The sequence below is a fragment of the Mirounga angustirostris genome, unplaced genomic scaffold (genome assembly GCF_029215605.1).
Source record: "Mirounga angustirostris isolate CCGP_5_RB_7025 unplaced genomic scaffold, mMirAng1.0.hap1 SCAF_4, whole genome shotgun sequence".
NCBI classification, from domain to species: domain Eukaryota; kingdom Metazoa; phylum Chordata; class Mammalia; order Carnivora; family Phocidae; genus Mirounga; species Mirounga angustirostris.
The window spans coordinates 147,694,378-147,719,133 of record NW_026991712.1 but is presented as its reverse complement, the minus strand read 5'-3'; the positions used below and the strand labels follow the sequence as shown (position 1 = coordinate 147,719,133).

General features: G+C 48.7%; 1 protein-coding gene and 1 long non-coding RNA gene across 2 annotated transcripts in view; one reads left to right on the top strand and one right to left on the bottom strand.

Annotated features, from left to right (window-relative positions):
• LOC135364179 (uncharacterized) overlaps positions 1-18,331 on the bottom strand; it is a 46,467-nt gene extending 28,136 nt beyond the window's left edge. Inside the window, exons 1-2 of the long non-coding RNA XR_010410939.1 lie at positions 18,189-18,331; positions 7,731-7,877 (exon numbers count right to left, since the gene is read on the bottom strand). This is a non-coding gene — a long non-coding RNA (uncharacterized LOC135364179). The remainder of the gene's footprint in view (positions 1-7,730; positions 7,878-18,188) is intronic.
• DMRTB1 (DMRT like family B with proline rich C-terminal 1) lies at positions 8,840-23,154 on the top strand. The gene is made up of 4 exons (XM_045899091.3): positions 8,840-9,419; positions 11,017-11,222; positions 14,537-14,741; positions 15,937-23,154. The coding sequence occupies exons 1-4, from the start codon at positions 8,840-8,842 to the stop codon at positions 16,023-16,025; spliced, it is 1,080 nt and encodes a 359-aa protein (XP_045755047.2). The 3' UTR covers positions 16,026-23,154.
• Positions 23,155-24,756: the final 1,602 nt, after the last annotated feature.

The following is a 24,756-nucleotide window of genomic DNA, read 5'->3' as shown; positions in this document are numbered from 1 at the left end:
TGCACAAACTACCTGGCCCAGCGCCCTGTACGTTAATAAGCATTCCATGAATGTCAATTTTGTTATTCACCTCTGCCTTTTCTGGCCCTCATTAATCCTCACAGCATTCATGTTTCTGTGATGGCCCAGTCTCTGCTCTTTCCCCTCCACTTGAGTGAATGATTTATTCAGTTAACTAAATTCCCACTGACTGATGATTTAGGATGGGAACTGAGAAACCAGAACTGGCAGGAATATGAACTTCTTTGACAGTGCCCCAGGATGTGTCACAGCATCAAATAAATAGGACAGAGATGGCTCACCTGTGGCATAGCAGCCTGGGCCACAGAGAGGAACAGGACAGACACAGCTGGGCAGCCTCCCTCCTTTTCCAAACTGCCCCTCCTAGCCTGGTGCTTTACTCAGTTGAATTCTAGCTAGGGCAGCCAGCTTGTCCCGGTTTGCCCCCCACTTTCCCGTGTGTAGCACTGAAAGTCCAGCGACCCCAGAACCCTCTCAGTCCCAGGCAAATCAGGATGGCTGGTCATGACACTTTTCTGAGTCCCAACTGTGCCCAAGGCCTCCAGCCACTGCTAGCATGCTACAGTGTAAGAATCTCTGGCTTGGGAGCCAGGCATACCTGGGTCCAAACCCTGGCTCGTTCCATTTCTAGCTACACATCCTGTAAATGTCATCTAACTTTCTTGAACCTCAGTTTCTTTATCTATAAACCTCATCCTATTCTTTCCTGAATTTGTGATAAACTTCATATCGTCATTAAATTAAATGACAACACAGTGCTTGCAACAATGTAGGCCCTCAATGAATGTTAGATTTTTTTTTCCTTCCTGACTTCCTTATACTTGGGAGAGTTTCATTATCTCCTGGGGTACCAGATGTCTGAAATATCCCTGAAACTTGTTTCAGGGAAGGGAGGTGGCTATTGGGCAGTAGGGGGCACTGTTGCCACTATTCCTCTCTTCGCTCCTCACACCAAAGCAGTAAGGCTTTAGTAAACCACTGATCAAAAATGGCTAAACTCTAAACCCACACTTGGTTTTAACTTATCTAAATGTGTCCCACATGCCTGCAATAATGTTCAGGGTGTATCTGGATGATTTTAAATCTTGTACATTTAATTTATAATCCTTCTCACTCCAGGAGGTTTACGATGTGCCAGGGGGTCAGATGTTTATTCCTAGAATTATTTAACCCCAATCAACTAATTATTCTGATGAATTGTATGCCTTTTTTCTTTTTGCTTGACCAGATTGGAAACAATGACAGGCATTCAACTGAGATTTACTGTAAAGCTTAAACAGACCGGGAATTATGGAGATCCTTAAACTGTCTCTGAAAATAAATATTTCTGATTTATCTGGCAAGTTGCAGGGGAAAAAGCAACAATCCCCAAACTCATTAAACTAAGTCAGTCTAACCATGTTTAAAAAAATGTTGTGGGAGGTAATAATCTCTAGATGTTTAGATGAAAACTGTTCATAACAAATCTTCATGCCTTTTTGTTTGTTAAGGAATTATTTGTGCAAAGTAACATTAGTGCTCCCAGGGTAGCAATTGTTTATCTAGGGTGGGTTCTAGGGGAGAAGGGTGTAAATCAAATCATTTTTTTATTAAATTTCCAAAGTTCTTAACAATATTAAATGTCCAAAGGACTCCATTTATCAAGCAGCATGTACATAATTGATCCATGCCCTCTGGTTGTGATCTTAGAATCTAAAGGGCTGTGTATCTCAGGAATGGTGTAACCTTAGTATATAATGACATTCTTCTTTCTTTTCTAGTTTGCAGAGTTTTTTACTAGTAATTTATACCTAACAAGATAAATATGAAAACATTCCTATAAAAATAACATCAATGTATCTCAAGATTCAAAATGCAATCCAGAGTTTTATTAGACTCTTCTAGTTGACATCTTCTAATAGATAAATATTTCCAATTCTAAAGCATGAGACAGAGTTTCAGTTGACAAAGAGTAGATTCAAGTTGGTGAAGGTAATCTCACCAACATGAGGAAGGGACCTGTCGAAGTGGCCTACTATGCATGACAGTGGTGTAACAGCTTGAACCGGAGCTACTGTTAAAAACCTGCTCTTTGGAAGTAGAAGAAGGCCTGTACAGACAAATCTCTCTTTCAGTGCTGTCCAGTAGAAATACAATGTGGGACATACATGCATTTTGAAATTTTCTGGTAACCACATTGAAAAAGTGAAAAACCACATTAAAATACAGTATGTCATTTAACTCAATATACTCAAAATATCATTATTTCAATGTGTAATCTATATAAAATTATCAGTGAGATATTTTACATTCTTTTTTATACTATGTCTTTGAAATCTGGTGTGTATTTTATATTTTTAGCACATCTTAATTTGGACTGACCACACTTCAAAGTGTTCAACAGCCACATGGGGGTAAAGCTATGGTATTAGTCAGCTCGGGTTTCATCTACGCTTGGAGAGCCTGGAGCCACCCGGAAAGGCTGAGCAGCTGAATCAAATCTCCTGGGTGGAGGTGGGGATACTATTTCTTTCTCTTCGTTCCCCATTCCCTTGCCCTTCCTCCTCTTTGGTACCATATAATGCATGCTAACCATGTGCCAGATACCAGACACTGTGCTGGGCATTGTAAATGCATTATAATCCTGCAAGAGTCGGAGATCTTATTTTATAAGAGTATAAAGTAAATGAAATAACTAAATGATGGCAATGAGAGCATAATGGTTGAGTGAACAGACTTGGGAGCTATTCACACATGTTTCTGTCACTTCTGTACACCTTGGGGAAGACATTTCTTAACTTCTCTAAGCCTTGATTTTATCATCTGTCAAATGGACATAACAAAAGTACCTCCCTTACAGACGTTGTTCTGTGATTTAAATGAGACCATGCCTAAATTTCAAAGGTTTTTCTGGCTGGTTGAAGAAGTAAATTGACATGAGACAGATGAACAGGAAAAAACAAATGTAATTTTGTATGTATGGGAACCCTTACGTATATGAGGGATTCAATAATGGAAAAGTTAAATGAGGTATATATGCCATCTTGAGCTAAGGAATGGGGTAGGGGCCTGGGGCTTCAAAGGGGAGGAGGGCAATAAGAAGAAGAGATTAATAATTAGATATTTGCCCTGCCATACAGGTAAGTCATTCAGATAAAACTTATCTCTGATAGTAACTCTTATTCTGGCAAAACCCCTCCATTTAGATTCTTCTAGGTATTTAAGGAAGGGTAGAAAATTTCTCTTAAGCCTGCAGGGTCTTGATTGCTTTCAGCTCAAAATAGTTCACATGCCAAAGTAGTACATTTTGGGGAGACTTGTTCTGAACCCCTCCACCTACAAAGCTGTATGCATTCATTATATATTAATATCATTAAATGGGATAAATGTGGGGTACTTTAGAATTCGTAGCACATTATACAAATATTACTAATGCTTGTACTACTGAGGTGCAAATAAGTTAAGTGTGACCTAGCCAAGGTAACACAGCGAATGAGTAGTGACCAGGTTCTCACCCGGTTTGCCTGTCTCTAAAGCAATTATTTCCTGCCATTTATTTACAGTATGGACTGAATTTGTACTGATGCTGTGACATAAAATGAAAAGGTCTCTTGGAAGAGCAATTCTTGATCTCTGCTTGCCATTCTCATAGAAGCAGAAGTCGGGGAAATTCTGGGTGTTTTGTTTTGTTTTTTTGGGGTAAGAATGTACTGTTTTAAAAACCTAGACAAGGAACATACACATAGAGAAAGATTAAATTTAATTTTCTTTGCTCCTTTCTTCTTTTTGACTCTCACTTTATTAAGGAACGGTGCCTTGCATATACTGGCGTTAAATTCATGCATGTTGTGTTAAAACAAATTTGCATTTTACTAAAGGAGAGAGAGATTAAGGCTATTATTCCCTATTAACAATGTATTTATAGGGACATGTTCCTCTCATCTTTTAAGACAAAACATTTCTTGAAATTTATAGAAATTTGACAGTACCTGTCGCAGTTACAGATGAAAGTTTCTGTGTGTAAGAGTATTTTTTTCATCAAGTTAGCAAGTGAAAACAAAACAAATGTCTGTGCTACTGGGTCTAATTCAGTTAACTGTACCACTTTGAGTACGCCCTCTCTGCCCAGATTGTATACTTTTCGTTTGTTCCACAGGATTGCGTCTTCTAGTCTTTACCTACGAAACCTCTCCAACTGCTTTCCCGTTTGAGTTCATCTCGTTCTATTTTTCTGTCACTCTTTTGTCTTCCCTCACTTCTGTTTTATGATTCCTAAGGAGATTCCTAGGAGGGGTCACATGAACCAGTAAACAGGGCTGCGGGCTTAGGAGAATCAAGCGGCTGGCACAGTGTGAGTCCAGGGCCCTGGCTAGCCATGGGTGTGTGCTCCACCTGCAAAGGCCACCCCAAAGAAAACCATGCTCAACTCCTTTTCATCTTGCAATACCTGTGTGAGTCCTAGTTACTTCTTGTCCTACTTTCTGAAAGAAAAACCAAGGTCAGGGACATGTCTGGATATGTGGGTTCCATTCTGGCCTGCCTCTGCCATGTCATTTCTTCTCCTTAATCTTAGAGAGTGACACCCATAATTTCTCCCCAAGGACTCCCTCCATGATCTGGCTACTGTTTAACTTCTATACCTTCTCTCTCTCCAGTCCTGACTCCACTGTACTAGAACCCCACCACAGGCCTTCAAACATGCTCTTCCATCTGTCTGAGGCACCCCTGGTTCCTGCTCCTGTCCCTGACTGGTTCCTACTCAGCCTTTCAGCCTCAGCAGGGAAATCAACCCCTCAACGGAGCTGGTTTTTCTTTTCTTTTTTCTTTTCTTTTTTTTCCTTTCCTTTTCCTTTTCCATTCCTCTCCTCCCCTCCTGTCCTCTTCCTTCCTCCCTTCCTTCCTTCCTTCCTTCCTTCCTTCCTTCCTTCCTTCCTTCCTTCCTTCCTTCCTTCCTTCCTTCCTTCCAAAAGTAGGCTCCATGCCCAGCATCAAGCCCAACGCAGGGCTTGAACTCATGACCCTGAGATCAAGACCTGAGCTGAGATCAAGAGTCGAACACTTAACCAACTGAGTCACCCGGGCACCCTGGGAGCCGATCTCTTGATCCAGGTTAGGCCCTCATATGGGTTCCCATAGCATCCTGGTTCTCCCTGCCACCCCGACTCCCCAGTTTTCATTTGGAATTATTTGTTTACTGTCTGGTTTGCCAGCTAGAATGTATGCCTAAAGGTAAGGATCCTGATTTTTTATTTACTTTTGTGTCTCTTATACTTAGCAAATAGTTGGCATTCAATAAATATTGGCTGTGGGTGGCGGAAAGCAACTAAGCAGGGCATCAAAGGAAGCTTCCCTAGGTTGCTATCAGCTTCACCCCCTTTGCCCCAAATGTAATGGGTATATAATAAGACAAACATTTCTATTCATCAACCAAAGCTTTCTTGGGGAGAGCACTGTGTTTGCTTAGAAGAAATACTGAAATAGTTAGCAGATATATGGTTAAGAATATGGACTTTGAGGATAGATTTCCTGGTTTTGAATCATAGATCTGCCACTCAATGGCTGGAAAACCTTGGGCAAATTACTTCTCTAGGCCTCAGTTTCTTCATGTGTAAAGTGGGGGTGAAAATAACAGCACCTACCTTAGAGGACTGTTGTGAGGATTATATGCATGAATACACACAAAGGACTGAAGAATTACTGCATACAGAAACACAAAGTGCTGGCTGATATTATTACTACTAGTAAACCATTAGGTGTTGGGGTGAGCTCAAGGAACCAAAGTTGGTCACCAAATTCTGCTTGTCGGGAAAGTGGTCCTGTTCACTGTGGGCTTTTTGTTTTGTATGTTTGGGGAGAGTTGCTGAAGCCAAGCTGATTTACTGTGCCAATTAGTGATGAGAAAATTTCGACATTGGCAGGAGAGGGAGGCAAGAGCCATTTGTACATTCAAATATTTACCAAATGTCTATTTTCTGCTAGACATAAAGGAAAATAAGATAGTCACAGCTGTTACAGAGCTCCCCAAAAAATCAAGAAAGGAGAGAGAAGCTAGAGAGTCTGGGGGGCTGGGGGGGCTGGGGGAGCTGGGGGGCAGACCAGTTTCTCTCCAGTAGATATGGCACAGCAGAGGAGGATATTGAGAGAACAGAAATGCTAAGGCAGGATTTGAAAGTATCTGCTATAGGATGTGTCATGTAAATCCTCTCCTCCATCCCCTACAAAATCTTCAATAAAGTTTTCATTGCTCACTGGAGAGAACTTGAAGAAGGGGAAGATAGCAGATATCTGGGTTATAACTGTTAGGGGAAAGAAGCTATAGGCAAAAAAGCCCTTCCTTACTCTTGTGTACTCTCAGTGAGGAAGCATTACAATGCATGCAATATTTAATGATTGTAAATGATACCTCCATGCATTGTATAATACAAGACTCTTTACAACGAATATAAATTAAACAGTACCAAGAGCAAACATATCACTGAAAAGAAGAGGCATTATTCAAGACAGGAAACCTGGGACTTCGAGGGAAAAGGAGCCTCAAAGTTGGGAGTCACATATGACCACCAACCAGCCCCTTTGTGGTTCATTAGTCAAACTGGTGATTCCTCAGCAACTATGACTTGTTATTTTATAAACCACTGCTTAAGAGGATGCAGACTTTCTTAAACATAAATATCCTAAGGTTTAGGTATGGGGGAAAAAAAGGGGTCTACTATAGGGTCCACTAAAGGGCTCCCATCCTTTTATGACTTCCAGTTTTTCACTTTTACCATCATTTTTAAGAATTTAAAGAATTGTATATAACAATCTAAAGAAATAACAATTTAAAGAAATGTATATATTTCTTTTAAAAAGCAGCAGCCTAAGAAGTAATCAGTCATCAAACAAAATAAAACAAAACTATCAATTTGCCTGAATTTCCAAGAGTGAAATAAATAAAGCTCTGTTGGAATTTACCTACACAAATTGAGACTTTCCAGGGAAGAGAGAAATAAACTAGTCTTTTTTTCTTTTTTCTTAGATTTGTTTACTGTTTAAACCCTGGGGTTTTTGCATCTTATAATGTGACTACTGATTAAAAAGATATATGGTTGTTTATTAATGTTCTCAAAGCATGATGCAAATTCACATCACCTTGGGTATATTTTGCCCCTAAAGTTATGAAGTAAATATGGAAGCATTTTGTAGTTAACAAGGCCAAAATATGTTAATTCAAATAGTTGGCTTTGAATAGGATTTTCCTTTAAATCATTAATAGGAAAATGAAGAGAGCTTGGGTGGTCAAGCATGAAATGTAAATGAGAGTAGTTTTCTTTTTTTGTCTCATCCTCCCATGTTATTTGATGTTAAAATTTAAATTTGATAATGCAGAATATGACCTTATCATGAAACAATGCAGCTTATGCTCCAGATTTTTTTGACAGCAGTATTGTAACAATGATTTTTAAGTACCATTTTCAAATGAGAAGTTCAGTGAAAAAGTTAGACATTTTGAATTGGTAGAGTCAGAAAACGAGCTTTCCTGTCCTTTTATCTACAAGACCATATATTTAAAATCAAAAACTAAGATAGAGGGTGTAGAGCAAAGCAGAGACAAACCTAGATCTCTCTAAATGGATGTAAAATTACCAGTGAAATCCCTGAAGGGCCAAATAATACAGGAAGCGTATACTTTTGCCCTCTTATTAAAATGAAGAATATGTTTCTTTAAAGCAGAAAAGGGCTTTACAAACCTTTGTTCAGCTCTGGGTTTCTAATCAGCCGCAGAACTGCAACCATTCCCTATTGTCAGGCCTCTGGTGAGAAGCGCAAAGGAGCCAGCCGCAACCAAGAGCTCCGCAAAATCAAGGTGGACACCGGGCCTCGCTTCTGCCATTCTGCTACCAGACAGAAAATTTCAGAAAGAGGTCAGTTTAAAACACACACATTTTAGCCAGGTTTTAAGTATAACTACCTCCTTAAATATAACTGATCCTATGATTATAAGCTTTTCAACATAGGTGTTAGTGATCCATTTTTTTGGACCTGGAAAAAAAAAGACCTCAGAGTGTCATAAAACTATGAAGTTTGTGCCAGTTTTCAGATGACCCCAAAATTTGGGCTGCTTTACAGGGATAACTAAATTCATGGCAAAGTAAGAATGGTAAAAGCTCATGCTAAAATACCCTGTCTAAAGTATGCTTTACTTTGGAAGGCATCAGCAACAGCAATGCACCATTTGCCAAAAATGCATTTCTATACCAACAAAAGTCTTGCTATTAGGGCACACCCTTGAGCAACTATCACACTGCACTGAACTCTTGAGACTATTCTGGAAGCATCACTGTGAGCCGCTGCTTCTCAGCGGGGGAGAGAAATGAAATTCAGCAGAAGCAGCAACTTTTGGAAGGAGAAGCACGGTTTGCCTCTTAGGCTGCTTTTCTCCTGGAATGGGTTTGAGAGATCCATACTTCTGGAGCTTTAAATCTGTGGACCGTTGACTATCACTCCGCCTCTTTTGAAGTTACAAAAATACCTTCTGTCTATGGTGTGGCGGGAATAGAAAGTTTGGAAAATTAAATCGGTAAGACTTCAGATAACCCAGATGACATACATGCAATAGCATTCCATGAAGAATTTATTCAGTCCAATCCCTTGCATGTAATTAACCAAGACACACAAAGTCTCCAAATTCTGCACTTCAAAAAAGGAGGGAAAATGCAAAGGTCCCGTGCAGCTCCCGGGACCTACTGAGAACCACTTTGTTACAAATGTATCCAAAAGCCCCAGCACCAGAGACTTGTGGGGCGCCACTCGTCCTCGCTGCATTCGCTCCGCAGCTTCCAGAGGTAGCGGTTGTGCTATGAAGGCAGACCCTGCCAAGCTGGCCGACAAGATGCTGCGTACCCCCAAGTGCTCGCGGTGCCGGAACCATGGTTTCCTGGTGCCGGTCAAGGGCCACGCGGGCAAGTGCCGCTGGAAGCAGTGCACCTGCGAGAAGTGCTCCCTGATCACCGAGCGCCAGAAGATTATGGCAGCGCAGAAGGTGCTCAAGAAGCAGGCCTCCGAGGAGGAGCAGGAGATGGCCCTTGGCGCGCACCGGCCGGAGCTGTTGTCTGGGGCTGCGGCCGCCGCCCCGGGCTCAAGCCTCCGCCAGCTGCTTCCGCTGGCAGTTTCCGGAGACCGGGAGGTAGGCCCGGAGTGCCGCGTGGCCGCGGGCTTCCCGGAGAGGCCCCCGCGGGGCCCGAGCCCGGGCCCGAGTGCCTTCCAGCCAGTTCTGGGCGGCCGCGGCCACGTGGGGCTGAGCGAACGAGCCACTGCGGCCGTGCCCAGTTCCGTGGGGCTCCAGCTCGGGGCGGAGGCCGCAGGCAAGGGCTACTCCGGCTGCTTGGAGCTGCGCAGGCCGCTGCGGCCCGTGCCCAGCCCGCCGTTCGCCGACTTCGGTAAGATTCCCGGGCCCCGCGTGGCCTCGCCCCGCCTGGGATGCCTCTCCGGGTTGCAGCCTCCCCGTGCCCCATGCTGGCGGCGCAGGCCACCCGGGATCTTACCGGGATGGGCCCTTGGGGTGGGGGTGGGGCAAATGCTTTCAGAGGTACTCCTGCTGTGGGAAACTGTTCTCTAAATAGAGATTTGGGTTGGGGGCCATTCTGCAAAGAGGTAAAAAGAGAGCTGGAAAGGAATGGGTGATTCTGACTGACGGCTTTTAACATGTAGCTTCTTGCCTTTCTGTATTGGGAGAAAGAAAATGGCCCCCAATCCCCTTAGCTGTGGCTTCTCCTTCAGGAAGATGCCCTAGCGAGATGGGCCCTACTGCACTTGCGCACTTCTTCCCGCCCTTTTCTTGGGCTGGTGGCGCCGTCTTCAAGACGCCCCTGTGGGCGGGCCTACGCAGTGATGACTGCGCCTGCGCACTCTTCCCTTTCCAGCCGCTGGAGGCTCCTCCCAGCCAACTTCCTTTGGAAGGGCCCTGGCCCAATGCGCCTGCGCACCCATTTCCGCCCTTTAGCTAGGAGTGGGAATGAGAGTTCTCTGTGCACCACTGGAGAACAGTTGGTCTCTTGATATTACCTCTTTTTCCACCGCTCCCACCATATGCATAAATTACATGGTTCCTTATGTTTTGGTGGTTTTTCAGTATTAAAAGTACAGTTTCAAGTCATACACAGATTTGAGGCTCTTTTTGGGTGCAGACACGTGATTTTTTTTTCTTTTTTGGTTTTCTCTATGGCACTGTGGTAGAAGGAGCACAGGAGGCCCGGAGACTGCTCAGTCACCTTAGGCAAGCTCCTTCCTTCTGTGGCAGTCTCTACCCTCTATGCTAAGGGGATTGGCCTGGATGTTCTCTGAAGGCCATTTCTGCCTTCTGGGACATTCTAGGAAAATTTAGATCCCCAGGAAACTAGAGGGGGAAGGCAGACCTGAAACAGCAATTCTAGAAGATACCTTTCCGTGGACACAGGGTCTTTCTCTGTTCCATCTCAACAGGGACTGAGTACTTAGCTGTGCCCCAACACTAGTGACGAAGAACCAAAGGGGGAAAAGTCCCTTTTGTTGCCTTCAAGGATCTTGTCCTTGTGGGAGGGACAGCGCTGATCAAGGAATCACGCAAATCAATGTATAGAGTTCTGATAACTGATGGTTTAGTTGTGGTTGAGGGAAGAGTAGGAGCTGAGTACTGAGGACTTACTGAGGCACAGTGGGGTTGGGGGGAAAAGCCTTCTAAACTGAGGGAACAGCATCTGCAAAGGCCTTGAGGTTGATGAGAAAGGAGAAACTGCTAGGTTATAGTGTGTGAGGAAGCTGGAGTGGAGGCGAGAAGCAGCCCTCATGAGGCTTTATGGCCGTGCCAAGGACTTTTTCTAAGAGCAGTGGGACATGGCTGAAGGGCTTAAAAAGCAGGGAGGATCAAAAGCATAATGGACGTGGGAGTTCTTTGTAAGTGGCTTTGAGTGTTGTGCTGTTACCTTTGTACAGTGATGTGATGCTCTTTTCTTTAGCTCTGTGTGTTTTTAACACTTCCTTCATTGCTTACCTTTTCAGGGCTCTCTCTGAGCATTAGCTCAGATTGTGTGATGGGGTCCGAGTACCTGGAGAGAGAGCCTTCCAAGCTGTACCCCAGCTGCTCCAACATGCATTCCTACTGCCCATTCCCACTGGGCTACCAGGATGGATCCCCCACTCCGGGGATCCCCCTGCAGCGGGGCTTCCGGCACGTGTCCTGCAGCCACTTCCATGGAGGAGCCTTGGTAAGTCCCATCTCCATTCCTTTCCCGGTTCCTCCTTATCCCAGATGCCCTATTGCTCTTATGGATCCTCAGTCCCAGGAAGCGAACCGATGGGCCAGTCTGTGCCAGGCCCTGAGCACTGGCAGGATGGACGCAACATTGACCGTGTGCAGTGCTCACCTCTCGGAGTGCACACATGTAGGCAGGTCCATTTGCGTGTAAACGGGTTGGCCTGGCTGTCTGGGCTGTGGCATGTGCTTTTCAGAGCTGGGGGGATCAGGCAAGAAGGAATGCAGACATAGCTTGGATAAGCCTGGGGGACAGCCGCACGGTACCACTGACTGAGTGAGTGACCGTTAGCCTGGACTCACTGCATGCTGGGCCCGGAAGGGTGCTTCATTTTGCTGGGCACCAGGAAAGAAGTCTCACTGTCCTGGCACCACACTGTTGAGGGCAGAGCCAGGAGCAGACGTAGGTCCCCTGCCCAAAGGTATGGGCCACTTGAGACTTCAGGCACCTTTCAGGAGGAGTTGAAGCTTAATCATGAAGAATAGGGAAACCTTCCCCAAACACCTGTCACCTCAGGGGATATTTGTTGAAAGAATGGATGAGGTTTAATCTTTTTGTAAGATCAGTGGTCCTTTACTAACTGCTGTGTTCTTTAAGCCTGGAATTTTGAATACTGAGTAAGGAAGAGTCAGGCCGTCTCTGTTGTGTGAGGTACAAGTCGGGGTGAACAGGTTTTGTGGCCTTGGTTACCAGCTTCTTCCAGACCAGACCTCTTGGCAACCCTGAGGCCGGTCAGGACTGCAGGATAGTCAGAAGCCTGGGTAACTAGTCCTGACTTGGCCCCATTGGGCTGGACCTGTGGGGCAGGTCGGTTCTAATGTAGCTCACATTCACGGAAACGTAGACCACCATTACCTTTCCTCCCTCTCTCAGAGTGGAAAGCCTAACCTGGGTGTTAGAGAGATGTTTCTCTTGCGGGGAGGGTAGAAAAGAGTGAGGACAGAGCAGGCTTCCTTGTTTAATGTGGAAAGTGATTGAAAAGAAAGAGGAACACTGGACATTTACATACCGGCCGAGAGTCTTAGCTGCAGAGCGGAGCCAGTGAGATGCCCTCCCAGATGTGTCCACACAGGTCAGGCACACAGGGCGCTGGGTCCCCACTCCGGCTGCAGCCCCAGCAGGATCTCTTCTGTCTGTTTTAGACATTGTAAAGTTTTACATAAGTCATTTTCCATTGATTCAAGGGAAAGAGTTTGAAAACCACTGGTCTTGATAATTTCCAGGGTGCCTACTGACCCTTATGGGAGCCATCAGGGTACGCTGTATTACCCCACTATAGAGTAGAGGAAGAAGACTCCGAGGAGTTAGGTATTTGTTTATGGTCACAAAACTGGGGAGGGAGGGCCTGGTATTCAGATTACGTAGCTGGTCAGTAACAGCATTCACCCCAAGTCTGGGCCCCTGGCACTCACTTTCTCCTTCCCAAGGTATGGCTGTCATGCAGAGACAGAGCAGACATGGCCCTTGACTCTCACCAGCACCCCCGCCACACCTGAACTCTGTGGGTGCTGCCCACCCCATTGCAGCCCAAGGAGAGCACAGTGCCTCCAGGCTTCACACAAAGAGGGGGCTCTGGCCAAGTGGAGCACGCACCCACCGTCTGCTCACACAGAAGCTCGGATGGAGCCTGGCGTCCAGGGTAGAGCTCTGATTGACAGGCTTGCCAGACGGCCTTTGTTAAGAGTGTGATCTCAGTTGGTTTATCGGGGCCTGAGCTGCCACCACAGGCCCCAGGCAGGAGCTGTGATCCAGGGAGAGACTTGGCTGAGCAGCTTGGAATTAAAGCCCTAATAATCCCCCTTCCTACCCCCTTCACGTCTGGAGAGAGGATCAGCATTTATTTCTGATGCTGTTTCAAACCCGAGAGCCTATGGATTGCTTTCATCCTTGTCCTGCTGCCCCCTGCCTGGGCTCTGAGATACTCCCCAGAGATGTGTTCAGCCTTGTCTTCCTGTGTCCCTGTCCCATTTGCTGCTGCTTCACTTCCTCTGTTGTCTTCCCGTAAAACAGCACAAGCTCAGGGCTGGACAGACCTGGGATCCAGTCCTGCCTCCACTGTTTACTAGCCAAATGGCCTGGGGAAGCCATCTAACCTCTGAGGGTCTGACTCAGGTTCTCACTCTGGCAGTAGGGGAACGAGTACCTATCTCATAGGGTCGTTGACGGATTGAAGAAGCTGTAATGCCTGGAAAGTGCCTGGCACAGGGCCTGGCACATAGTAGATACTTGAAGGTGGGCTTTCTTCTCTTCCTTGTTAGGAAATGCTGGGTTAATCTAAAGAGATTTTTGCAGACTGCCTCAAGGCTTTAATGTGCTCATGTGTGACTCACCGATGTGGGGGCAGTGTGTGGGGTTTCTCAAACTCCTTTGTCAAAGAACACTTTTAAGAGCACATAAAATATCTTACAGGACACTAGCGTTCTCCAGAACACAGCTTGTAAAGTGCTCTGAAGTTTCTGGATGCAGAAGTAAATAAGAGGAACTACATCTGAAATTCATTATGATTTTTTTATTGTTTCACGTCTTTGTCTGTTCAGTGCTAAGCTGTGTAGTCCTCCCTCCAGACGCCCCCATTCCAGCCTTAGCGACCCGTGGCACAAGCGTGGCTTCCATGTTCGGAAGAAGGGGCAGCCACACAGAGGGCTGCCCGCCGGAGTCGCTTTGCTGGGGTCCCCAGCTGCCCTTGCCTCAGGAACGGCTGTACTGCACCCAGCTCTTCTGTGGTGTTGGAATAGGGCCTCCAAAGGCCCCCCGACTCTATAGAGTCTAAGTCCTTAGCTGAATCAGGAAAAGGGACCATGGGGGGTTGGGATGCATTGGGACCCTTCCCCAGCACAGAGCGGTAGTCTGACAGACGGATCCAGTTCTGCCTCCGCTGCTTACCAGCCCTGTGGCCCTGGGCCCAAAGCTGCCCCTCATGGACACTGTGTGCCATCATTATCACGAGGAGGGTACTAGAACCTCCCTCCTGGGGTCAGGAGGGTGGAAGGAGGTCCCAGATCTGTGCATATACAAAAGGTCTCAGTGTGACTGTGTGGCTGTTCCCCAGGCTCACCTGAGATGTGTCTGAATTTCTTCCTGCCTCCAATCATTTGGGGGGTATCGGCCAAACACCCTGTCCCAAGTGCTCTGTCCCCAGGTGTGGGGGCCACACTGGTGAATCTACCCCTTGGGGAGCCCCCCATTGAGGAGCCTGAGACCCATTTGACCAGGCTGTCTGGCTAACCCTCTCCCTTTCTGGCTTGTGGGTTGCGTGTGCCCCGCAGGTGCCTGAGCCGGTGGGAGACTTCCAGCCCAGCTACTACCCGCCGCCGCCGCCGCCGCCGCCGCCGCCGCCGCCAGCCCCGCAGCCTCAGTTCCTCCCGCCGGGCTTCCTGTCTGCGCTCCACTTCCTGCCGCCGCTGCCGCCGCCCCCGCCGCCGGCCTCCTTCTCTCTCGCTGTCCCGTCTGATGCGGACAAGGAAACCGCTGGTAAGTGGGGCTCCCGTCCGTCAGCTTCTGGGGAGCCAGGAAGACTTTCTGGAGGCAGGGGGCCTAATCTGAAGTGAGAGAAGGGCCGCACTGGGCCCCGGGATGAGCTCTTGCCCTAAACCCCTCCCTTTATTCCATACGCAAGCATCTGAGAGAGGGGGTCCCCAGTCTCAGGTGCGAAAACCAGTGGAACCCAGAGAGGGTCTCGCATATGTAAATGGCAGATGGCAGCGCGCGGGTTTCCACAGAACCTGTCTGGCTCCGGCTGCGATGCTAATTCCCTGCCCTTATCCGCGCCTGCAGGCGGAGGTGCGGCGGGGGGCTGGCGCGGGCCGAGACCGAGGGCCCAGGCTTCTCTGGCTCGGCTGGGCCTCTCCGGCCAGGCAAGGAGCAGCAGCTGGAGCTGGGCTGGGGCCGCTACGGATGGCCCTCTGCCCCCGGCCGCTCTGTGGAGAGTCAGACCGGGAGCTAGGCCCGTCTGGTCGTCTGTAAAGTGGGACCTGTCGCAGAGTTCCTGTGACAGTCCACGCACGTTTCGGATGTAAAAATGCTTTCGGTTTCCTTTTGAGGGCTCTTGCAGCTTTAAAGGTTCTAGGATTTTTTTCCCTTTCAGTCCTTCCGTGAGGCTCCTCAGGGAAAGGAGGTGAGGCCTACTGCACACTTGCTGTGTGTGAGACACCCGGGTGCACAGGCCGGAGAGATGGAATGTGGCTTGAAGGCCGCGGAGCCAGACGGCCTGGGGGTCCCGACTCCAGCACTTAGCGGCTGTGGGACCCGCGGCAAGTCCACGCACTCCTTGTGCCTCAGCTTCACCTTCTGCCAAAGTGGACCGATGGTGCCCACCTCAGGAGGGGATTCCGAGGACCTGACCCCGGGGATGGCATTAGCGTTGGTTCTTATTTCCTGTCATCCCCTTGCTGACGTGGTGTTGTGAGGCAGAAAGACGCTGAGGTTCAGAGCTGCGGGGTAGCTTGCTTCTCGCCACCAGCTGGCGACAGGCAGAGCTCGAGGGTGAGCTGGAGTCTGTGTCACGGGGCCGCGGCTGCGTGGCCAGCGTCCGGACACCTAGCAAAGAACGGCAAAGGTGTTCTCCGCTGGGGCTGGGGATGGTGAGACTGCCTGACAGAAAGTCTACCTCTGAAAGTAGGTCATTCCCCTCTTTGTAAATCCAGCCCCTCCTCTTTGTCCTTCACAGACAACCAGGACCAGGACCAGGACGCGGAGGGGCCCGAGGCGCCACCCCGTGAGCCCAGCCAGCCGTCCTCTCAGGAGCCGTCTGACTAGGCCCGGGCACTGGGGCCCGTGGGCTGGGGGCGTGGGGGTGTAACAGCAATGATGTTCTTGTCCACATTCGGCCATGTGTAGGGAGGAAGGATAGTGGTAGGTATAAGATGGCAGTTAATTTCCATTTCAAGACAGGAGGGAGGAGGGTGATTTCTAAAGTTCTCTCAATCCTGAGATGTGGCATTGACCAGGAGCGTGGAGGATGGTTAGCAGGGGAGGGCCAGGGCTCTGAGGATTGCGGGGCTGGTGGAAGCTCACATTTAGGAATGAATTTAACCGAGTCTGGGTTGTGTGGCTGTTAAACTCACTCCCAGGTGCGGTCTTTGATTTCCTCAGGCCCCGCTCTAGCACAGGAGGCACCATCTATTTCAGCCTTCTGCTTCTGCCTCTGTTTGGTCCCAGCTGGGGGCAGCACAGACACCAAGCGCCCCTGCACATCCAGGTGGCCGGTGTGGGCAGCGGGGCCCCGGGCGCTGACAGCCGGTTCTGCAGCATCCCTCCCTGTTGCCCTGTCCCGCGAGGGCTGCCTGGCCACTGCCCCTTGCCCCTTCTCCACGGGGCTTCACTAAGCATTCTGACCGCTGAGGCTGCTTCATCTCCCCTCCATAAAGTTCAAGCCACTATAGGCATCATTTCTGGTTAAAAAAAGTCTATTAAAGTTTGACTATTTGATATTTTTATAGTGATTGCCAACTTTAAAAAGTAGGCTGTTCATAAGCACTGATGCTGTTCTCAGAGAGTAGAATGGTGCTTCTAAATCCCCCCTGTATCCGTTTCTTTGGGGACAGTAGACTGTTGAAATAAAATAAGCAGTAGAAATTGTCGTGGAAGGTTTATTCTCTCTTTAAATCCTTGTGGGAGGATGGTGTTGGATAAGGGGTCGGGTCTGGGTCTGGCAGGTCCCTCCCTAACCTACCTCCCCTCTCCCTTTGCCTCTGTTAGCCAGCGAGAGGCTTGGGCCAGGCTACTAGATTTCTGACTATCATTATTGGTATTATCACCATTTTTTTTAAGCAGTGGAGACCTTTTGAGCAAATCTGATGCAGACCCAAAATATAAAGATTTCTTTTAGTTTCCCTCACCCAGCTGTAGGGGTGACAGAGAAGACCTTCTGGAGAAGTTGGGGTCTCAACTCCATCTTGAAGGTGAAAGTAGCACTCCCAGTAGGGGGTTGCACAGAGTAGGGGACTAGATTGAAGGATTCTGGGTGAGAGACCGTGTCTTGTTCTCTGTCCAGGGAAGGACTGGAGTCAAGAAAACAGGCTGACCTGCTTCCTGCCTGGCCTATAGGCAGGGGTGTCCCAGCACCCTTATAGGACAGGTGGCAGGACAATCTCTGAGAAGTGATACTTGGCTGTTCTCCCAACGTCAGTGCGGTGGCTGGGCCTGGGCCTGCTCTGTTGGAAGGCACTGGAGCAGGATACAGTCCTAGGAATGTTTCAGTTACTGCTTTACAGACGATTCTTTGAGTGGGGCCGACCTAAGTACGCCAAGGCCTGTAGGTCAGCATTGGCTTCAGTCTGGACCAGATGATGTGATTTTGGACTAGCCTGGTTTTGAGGCTGAAGCTCCTCCCACCCCAGCCCTCCCCTCACAACAGTGCTGGTCCTGCCCCTAGGTTCACAGGACCGCAGGAGCCCTGGTTTCCAGTTGGCCCCATTCCCCCTGACCTCATTGGACCCTGGCCTGTCAGTACGGCCAAGTAAGGCTGGATTAGTGCCCCTACTTATTCATTACACTTTTATTTTAGACTCCATGTTTTGAAAGATTTTTCAACCAAGCTGCATTAAAGTATTTCTGATCAATGCACACAGGTATGAGAGTCTGACCACATGGACTCCATAACATTCCAGACCAATGCAAGGACACAGGATGTTTATTTAGCCTGTGGGGTTTGAGATTGGAAGCTTTGGCCTGCTGAGAAGGGCAGTGTCCTGTTGCTGGAGTCCATGTCCACAGGACTCCACAGAGGGGACAATTGCTCAGTTCTTCTACAGGCCTATGATCTGATGAATCTCTGGAGACTAGCATCTTTCCTGGAAACTTGGCAGATGGGGTGAAAAGAACCGTGGGGCAGGGTTGGAGACTTGCCTTCCTCCCTTACCCCTGGTGTGAAGCCCAAGTTCTGATAGCCCCAGCTTGTTCTCACCGTGCTTAACTTACCTCAGAGGGGTCACTGGACCCCTGCTCTCTGTTGCCTTCCCAGTCAATCCGGTCTTTGCTCCCTGAATGCCCTGTTCCTCCAGGCTGTCCTTCAGCAGCAGTGGCATGAGCACTGAAACACCAGATCTGTGCATGTTGCTACCTGGCTCACACACCTTCTATGGCTCCCTACTGGTCTGGGGCCAACATCTTCAACACAGTCAGCCTGCCCACCTCTCCAGCCTCCTCTCCTCACAGGCTGGCCCAGCCCGGTCTTGCAGGAGTAGAGTCTGCCAGGTCCAGGCAGAAAAGTATGGGAAGAGAGAAACGGAGCCAGCAGCAGCACTACTCATCCCTGACGGCTGAGGCTTGGCTATAAGCTGGGAGAATGTTCTGGAAGGCAGCTGGCTGGCATTGCCTGACGCCGGATGTACTATCAGAGCGCCGTCGGGGGGGGGGGCGCGGGCAGCAACTGTGGGCGGGGCCCGTTGCCTAGCGACTGGCCGCAGAGAAGCGCGCAGGTCCGACGCCCGCGGAGCCGAAGAATAGTTTTTCTGCAGCGCCCGGCTTGAAGCGCCCCCCAGAGACCTGGGATCTCCGGGGGAGATCAAAATGATGAGCCTCTAGGGTGGGCTGTGTGATTGCCAACTGCTCAGCAATCATCTTTGCACTGCCCTGCCTGTGAAATAGGTGCCCTTCTATCCGTCTTCAGACACCAGTCCCAACCCCAACCCCCGTCCCTTGGCTTATTCCTCTCCTTTCTCTCCTTTCTGCACTTTCACGCATGCGGAGTCCTCTACCTAGACTCCTTCCAGTTTCACCTACTCATCTTAGCTCCGCTGCCCCCTCCTCCAGACCAACTCAGCTTGGGTTAGGAGGCTTCTGCAGGGCCTGTCCAGGCCCTCTGTCGCCCTTTCTCACCTGGACCCCACTGAGTAGATGTCCCTCCTCCCACAAGTCTTCAAGCTTCCTGGAGGCAGAGACAAGGTGTTGTTTCTTCCTGTGTCCCCAGCTCCCAGTGTGGGCTCAGCATTGGTGAGGCACGTACTATCAAGTGCCTGTTACAGAACGAAAAGCTGAATCTCAGGGTCACCTTGGGCATTTGGGGTGGAGAGTTGAGTTGCCCTGCCTCTGGCCACCCACCGCAGCATCTTTTGCCTTAAGGTTTGTGCTCTGTCTGCTGGGAGTCCACAGGGGGCAGAGGAACAGGGAGTGAGCCTTTGCTGAGACTACACTGTGTGCCAAGCACCACACTCCTTCCCTCACTGAATCTTCACAACAAGCCAGGGAAGAGGTGTATTATCCCTATTTGATGAAGGAAAGTGAGGCAAAGAGAGGGATAGTGATTTGCCCAAAGTCACATAGCTTCTAAGTGACCAAGGGGGTGCAGAGGGCCACATACATCCCTGAGCACAGCTACAGAGTTTGTAATATCCATTTCTCCCTGAGTTACTATCTTCAGATTTGTTTTTAAACCAGGTGAATGCACCCTAGTTTCTGAGCAGGTTCAAACATAGCATAGGGAGAGCGGCCTAAGGACACTGGCCTCTCGAAACCACTGCCACCTTCTGACCACAGCACCCAGAGCCCCCTGAGGAAATGCTAAAGTAGGCATTGTGGTGACCGGTGTGGAAAGGGCTCTTGGGATCCCTGGGCTTGAAGGCGGTCAGCATCTGCTGGTGCCTGAGCTCCGATCGTGGCCTGGGGTTCACCGTAAGCACCACTGTGTGAGCCAGGATTGACAGAATGCTTGTTCTTGAGGTTCGTGTGGAGCAAGGAGGTGTGTTTTCTAAGGCTGCACTAATAGGTTTGGTCCCCAAAACCCTCCTGGAGAGCTCTCCCACCATGACACCCCCCCTCCAGTCTTCCTGGAGAGAGGGGGTGTTCTGCACCTTCTTGTAGACAAAACACACCCCTCGGGACCCGGGGCAGGGGACGAGATCCTCTCTCTCTGCAGCTCTGGGGATCCTCACATCTCCTTCCACTCCTGGGTACTGTAGTCTTGGTGGACCTGGGCCTACGTTCCTCTTACTGGGGAGCTGCTCAGAGACCCTGGATGAGTCATGGCCTCTTCTCATTGGCCAAGGCTCAGGGTCTTCAGGCCCTGCTCTTCCTCCTTGCCTTTCCCTAGCTGTGTGTTCTTGGGCACAACCCATATCCTCTCTGGCCTCCCTTTGCCCCCCGTAACATTGGTTTAGGGGCGTGCTGAGAACGCAGGGAGCTCTTGCATGAAATACCACCTCTGATGCCACCTTGGTGTAGGGTGTCTGTGGTACCTGTATCGTCGGATGATTGTCAGCAGCCTCTTCTTTAAAACTGTGTCAGGTGGGGAAGACTTGCAAAGCCCAGTAGCTGTGGCTCTTTACTTCCTGGTGCTCCCTATGTACCAGGCACTGTACTGAGCACTTTCCACAAATTCTCTCTGTGAATTCTCACAGTGACCCCCACCCCCCAGGCAGGCACCATAACACCCCCGTCTGCAGAGGGCAAGATCGACGCCTACAGAGGTCAGGTTCTTGTGCTTGGCCATACTGTCTATAAGTGGCAGAGCTGGGGCTAAATCCGAGTTCCACCCGAGTCTAGAGCTGAGGTCCTAGCCATCTTATGCTCTCTTGCTCCCCCACAAGGGAGAGGCATGAGTCTTGGGAGGTTGTGGAGCCTCCTGGGATGTGCTGCCCAGCCCAGCTGCTCTCCAAGATGTGGACAGGCTGCGTACACACAGCAACTTGGCTCAGTTCTCACACAAGGAATGAAATCATTTAAATTTTTTTCCCCCAAGCCCTGTAATTTCATTTTGAAAATTGGAACAAAGAAGCATGAAGTCAGTTTTTAAGGAAATGAGTATTAATAACATATTAATATTTTAATCGAAATCCTTTCACAGGGTTGCTGGGAAATTTATCAATAATAATGCTTGCAATTCAAGTGTAACCTGGGAAATAGTTTTGACTTTGACTGGGGTAATTTCTTCTCATGCTCATTTCTTCATCTCTCCCCAGGAGATGTTTGTTTGTTTTTCTTTAAAAATAATTAATTGTGAATATAAGGAATGCATGGAAATCGTACACAATTTATAAGTATAAGCCAGAAACAGATTTTCCCCCACTTCCCTTGTCCCCTCTTGTTTCTCTCCTCAGCAGTGTCCCCCTTTCTGTGTGTGTCTCCTCCCAGAGACAATTTGTACAAGCTTTATTATGTTGAACTAATCTTTAATTTTGAGATAATTATATATTCGCATGCACTTGTCGGAAATAACACAGAGAAATCTCATGGACGCTTGACCCAGTTTCCCCCAATGGTTACATGATGCAAAACTATAGTATAAGATCACAACCAGAACATTGACATTGGTACAGCCCACCCATTTATTCAGATTCACTTTTACCTGTTACATTTGAGTTAATTTTTGTATAAGGTGTGAAGTTTAGGTTGAAGTCTCCTTTTTTTTTTTGGCCCATGGATGTCCCAGTGCTCCAGCACCATATATTGAAAAGACCATCCTTCCTCCATTGAATTGTTTTTACACCTTTGTCAAACATCAATTGAGCCTACTTGTGTGGGTCTATTTCTGAGGTTTTTAATCTGTTCCATTGATCTGCTTAAAAAAAAAAAAAAAAAAGCCACACAAATGGTAGCATATGATCCATGCTGTTCTGCACATTTCTCTTTTCATTAACACCAGATCGGGGCTTCTGAGCCTTTTTTGAGCCATGGACCCCTTTGTCAGTCTGGGAAAGCCTCTGACCCCTTCACAGAGTAGTGTTTTAAATGGATAAAATAAAACACATAAGGTTACAGAGGAAACCAATTATGTTTAATATACTTGTCAAAATAGAGAAATACATTTGTGGTTTAGTAATACATGCATTTCTTTACTAATGCATTAAATAACAAGATCGAGCGGTGGGTGTAATCATTATTAATAGTTTCAAAGTCGTGATGTAACTGATATTTCTGAGATACCTGCAGCAACTGTAAAGCCGTATGAGAAAATCGGTGACTTCTCTGGTGACCAAGTCACTGATAATTCTTCCAGGGTTTGCGGCCTAAATTCATAATTGAAGGAAACACTGAATTACAGTTAGAGGTTAGCGAAAATTAAGATGTAATTCTTCCCCAGCCAAATTCACAGAGCCCTTAATTCACTCCCTGACCCAAGTCATGAACTTCTTCTGCATTCAAGTTTGGAGAGACTCCTGGCTGTCTCATTCTTGTTAGCCCCTGTGTAGTATTTCGTTGAAGGGATTCGTCGTCCTTTACTTAACCAGTGCCCTGCTATGAGACTTTGAGGTGGTTTCCAATCATTTGCTGTGACTGTTAATTTTATATATGTTTTTCTCCTGCTGGAATTTTCTTCTCAAGTGGGGCGATCCAGCTGACCCCTCAGCAATCAGAGACCCTCGGCCGGTGACACACACACAGCTGATCTGCGGAGGGCATCCTGGCCAGCAGGCTCCAGCCCACGCCGTCTCCCTCCTTCTGGGGCTGTCCACTCCCCACACCGGGACATCCATCCCCCCCTGCCCCGCACGCGCTGGCTAGGGATCCCACTGTAGCCATGGCAAGCCAACAGGCAGGCAGGCTGGGGAGGGTTCCCCAAGCTGGGCAGCATCCTGTGAGCAGATGTACAGCTCCTCTGAGCCTTTGTGCTACATTTTATTAACAGCAGAGAGTAAGATGCTAACATTCTATCATGTCAGCTCTTGCATTTGAGCTAGCACAGGCATGGGCCTGTCAGTAATTAGCTGCTGGGTGGTGTCTTTTCTTCATCTTTTTTCTTTTTATAATTGGAATCAGAACATCTTTTTTCTTTCTTTCTTTCTTCTTCTGAGTAGTAGACGCGGTCCATGGAACATTCTGTGGGGACTTGGCTGTTTTTCCACATTCATGGGCAATTAATTCCCAGCTCTAAGCCAGTTCCCCAGCAAACACTGAGTTGCCTTCTGATGTCGTCAGCCATTTGCCAAAACAATTGCCCCCCCTTCGCCCCACTTGGGAAAAATGAGCGATAACACCTCAGTCTGAAATGTGTGAAACGTACCTGGTTTTGAAACCCTGGCCATTTCACGGTCAGTCTGTAATTAAGCCAGTGCTTTTGAACATCTGGCTTTTAGATTTTTTTTTTTTCCAATTTGGAGTAAATTTTTTTACTACCACAGTATATTAACATCAGTCATGGGGTGATGCCAGCCACCACCTCCAACATCCGCAACAGCCCGTGTTCTGTTCCCAGAGTCAGTGAGCACTTATCAGGCACCGACAGTGGGCCCGGCCTTGTGCTGCCCCCACAATGAGGTGGGTGCTTCCCTCTCAGATCCTGATCTGGGCATCCTAACACCCCAATCTGACCACTCCCCCACCTAAACTCTTCTCTGGCTCCCCACTGCTCCGGGACCAAGGCCCAGCTCCCCAGGCTGGCCTGCAAGGCCTTCAAAACCTGCAACTCAAGTGATTGTTCCAGGGTCTTCTATGCCTTTAGTCCTCATTGCACAGGAATTTCCCCAAATGCCTCTAGGCCTTGCTGGTGCGGTGTTCTCTGCCTAGGCCAGCCCTCCCTCAGGCCTCATCGGCACCTCCGAGGAGCCTGCTCAGAGCCTCGAGCAAGTCCGGCCTTGCTTGCCCTTGAGGCCAGCTGTGCCCTGCAGGTCTCCCTCCAAGACTTCGTGGCACTCACTTGCCTCTTCTCTGGGTTCATCGCAGGTAAGGATGACATCTAACTCCCTCATTGTGGTCCCCAGTGATGACCTTGGGGCCAAATCCAGTGGTCAGTTCTCTGTCTTCTGTTCCCTCGACCTCCTAACCCATTTTCACACATTTGTCTAGACTTCTGGGACACTCCTCTCTCCTTCCTGTCTCATGGCTGCTGCACCTCCATCCCTTGCGCTTCCCCCCCTTCTCTGCCTGCCTTCTGCATGTCAGCACTCCCCGGTGGGGCCTGGGCTCTCCTTTCTGCTTCTCAGGGCTCTTTCTCTCGAGTGGCTCATGCAGGTCTATCCCTTACCCTCCATCTAGTACCTGGTAAGGGCTAGCCTGGGCTCTGGACATGTGTCACCTTTCTCTATGCGACCTCTCCAACTGCCTGTCTGGTAGGTATCCTGGCCATGAGGGTTCTGGTAGGAAACAGAAGTCAACTTGGAAGGTTCAAGAGATTCACAAATAGTGCTCCCTGAGCGGGCTGGAGGCTGTGGAGGTGGGTCTGTCATACAGGGGCTGTGGTCACAAAGGAATAGAACTGCAGCCCCCCAAAGTAGCCCAGACCATAGAGGAAACCGGGTGGAAATAGCCCTACCTTGCTCTCCTCCCACTCTCTGATCTCCTTCTAGTGCCTTCCATTGGCCAAACTCAACCAGAGGCCGGAGGGCCAAGGAGCCTGGGTGATGCTGTTCATAGTGCTCTGGTTTGGTCCTGGGGCACAGAAGGGGGCAGAGAAGGGCCGAGAATGGGATGGGGAGGGGCACACGGAGAGTCACTCTTGCAGTCCCCTGTGCCACACTCCCGATCTTTGCTCTTCTCTCAGAGCAAGAAAGGTTCATCTTAAAAATGGGGGGAGAGAAATGAAGCCCCCAGCTGCTGCCTTGCCGTGAGTGCT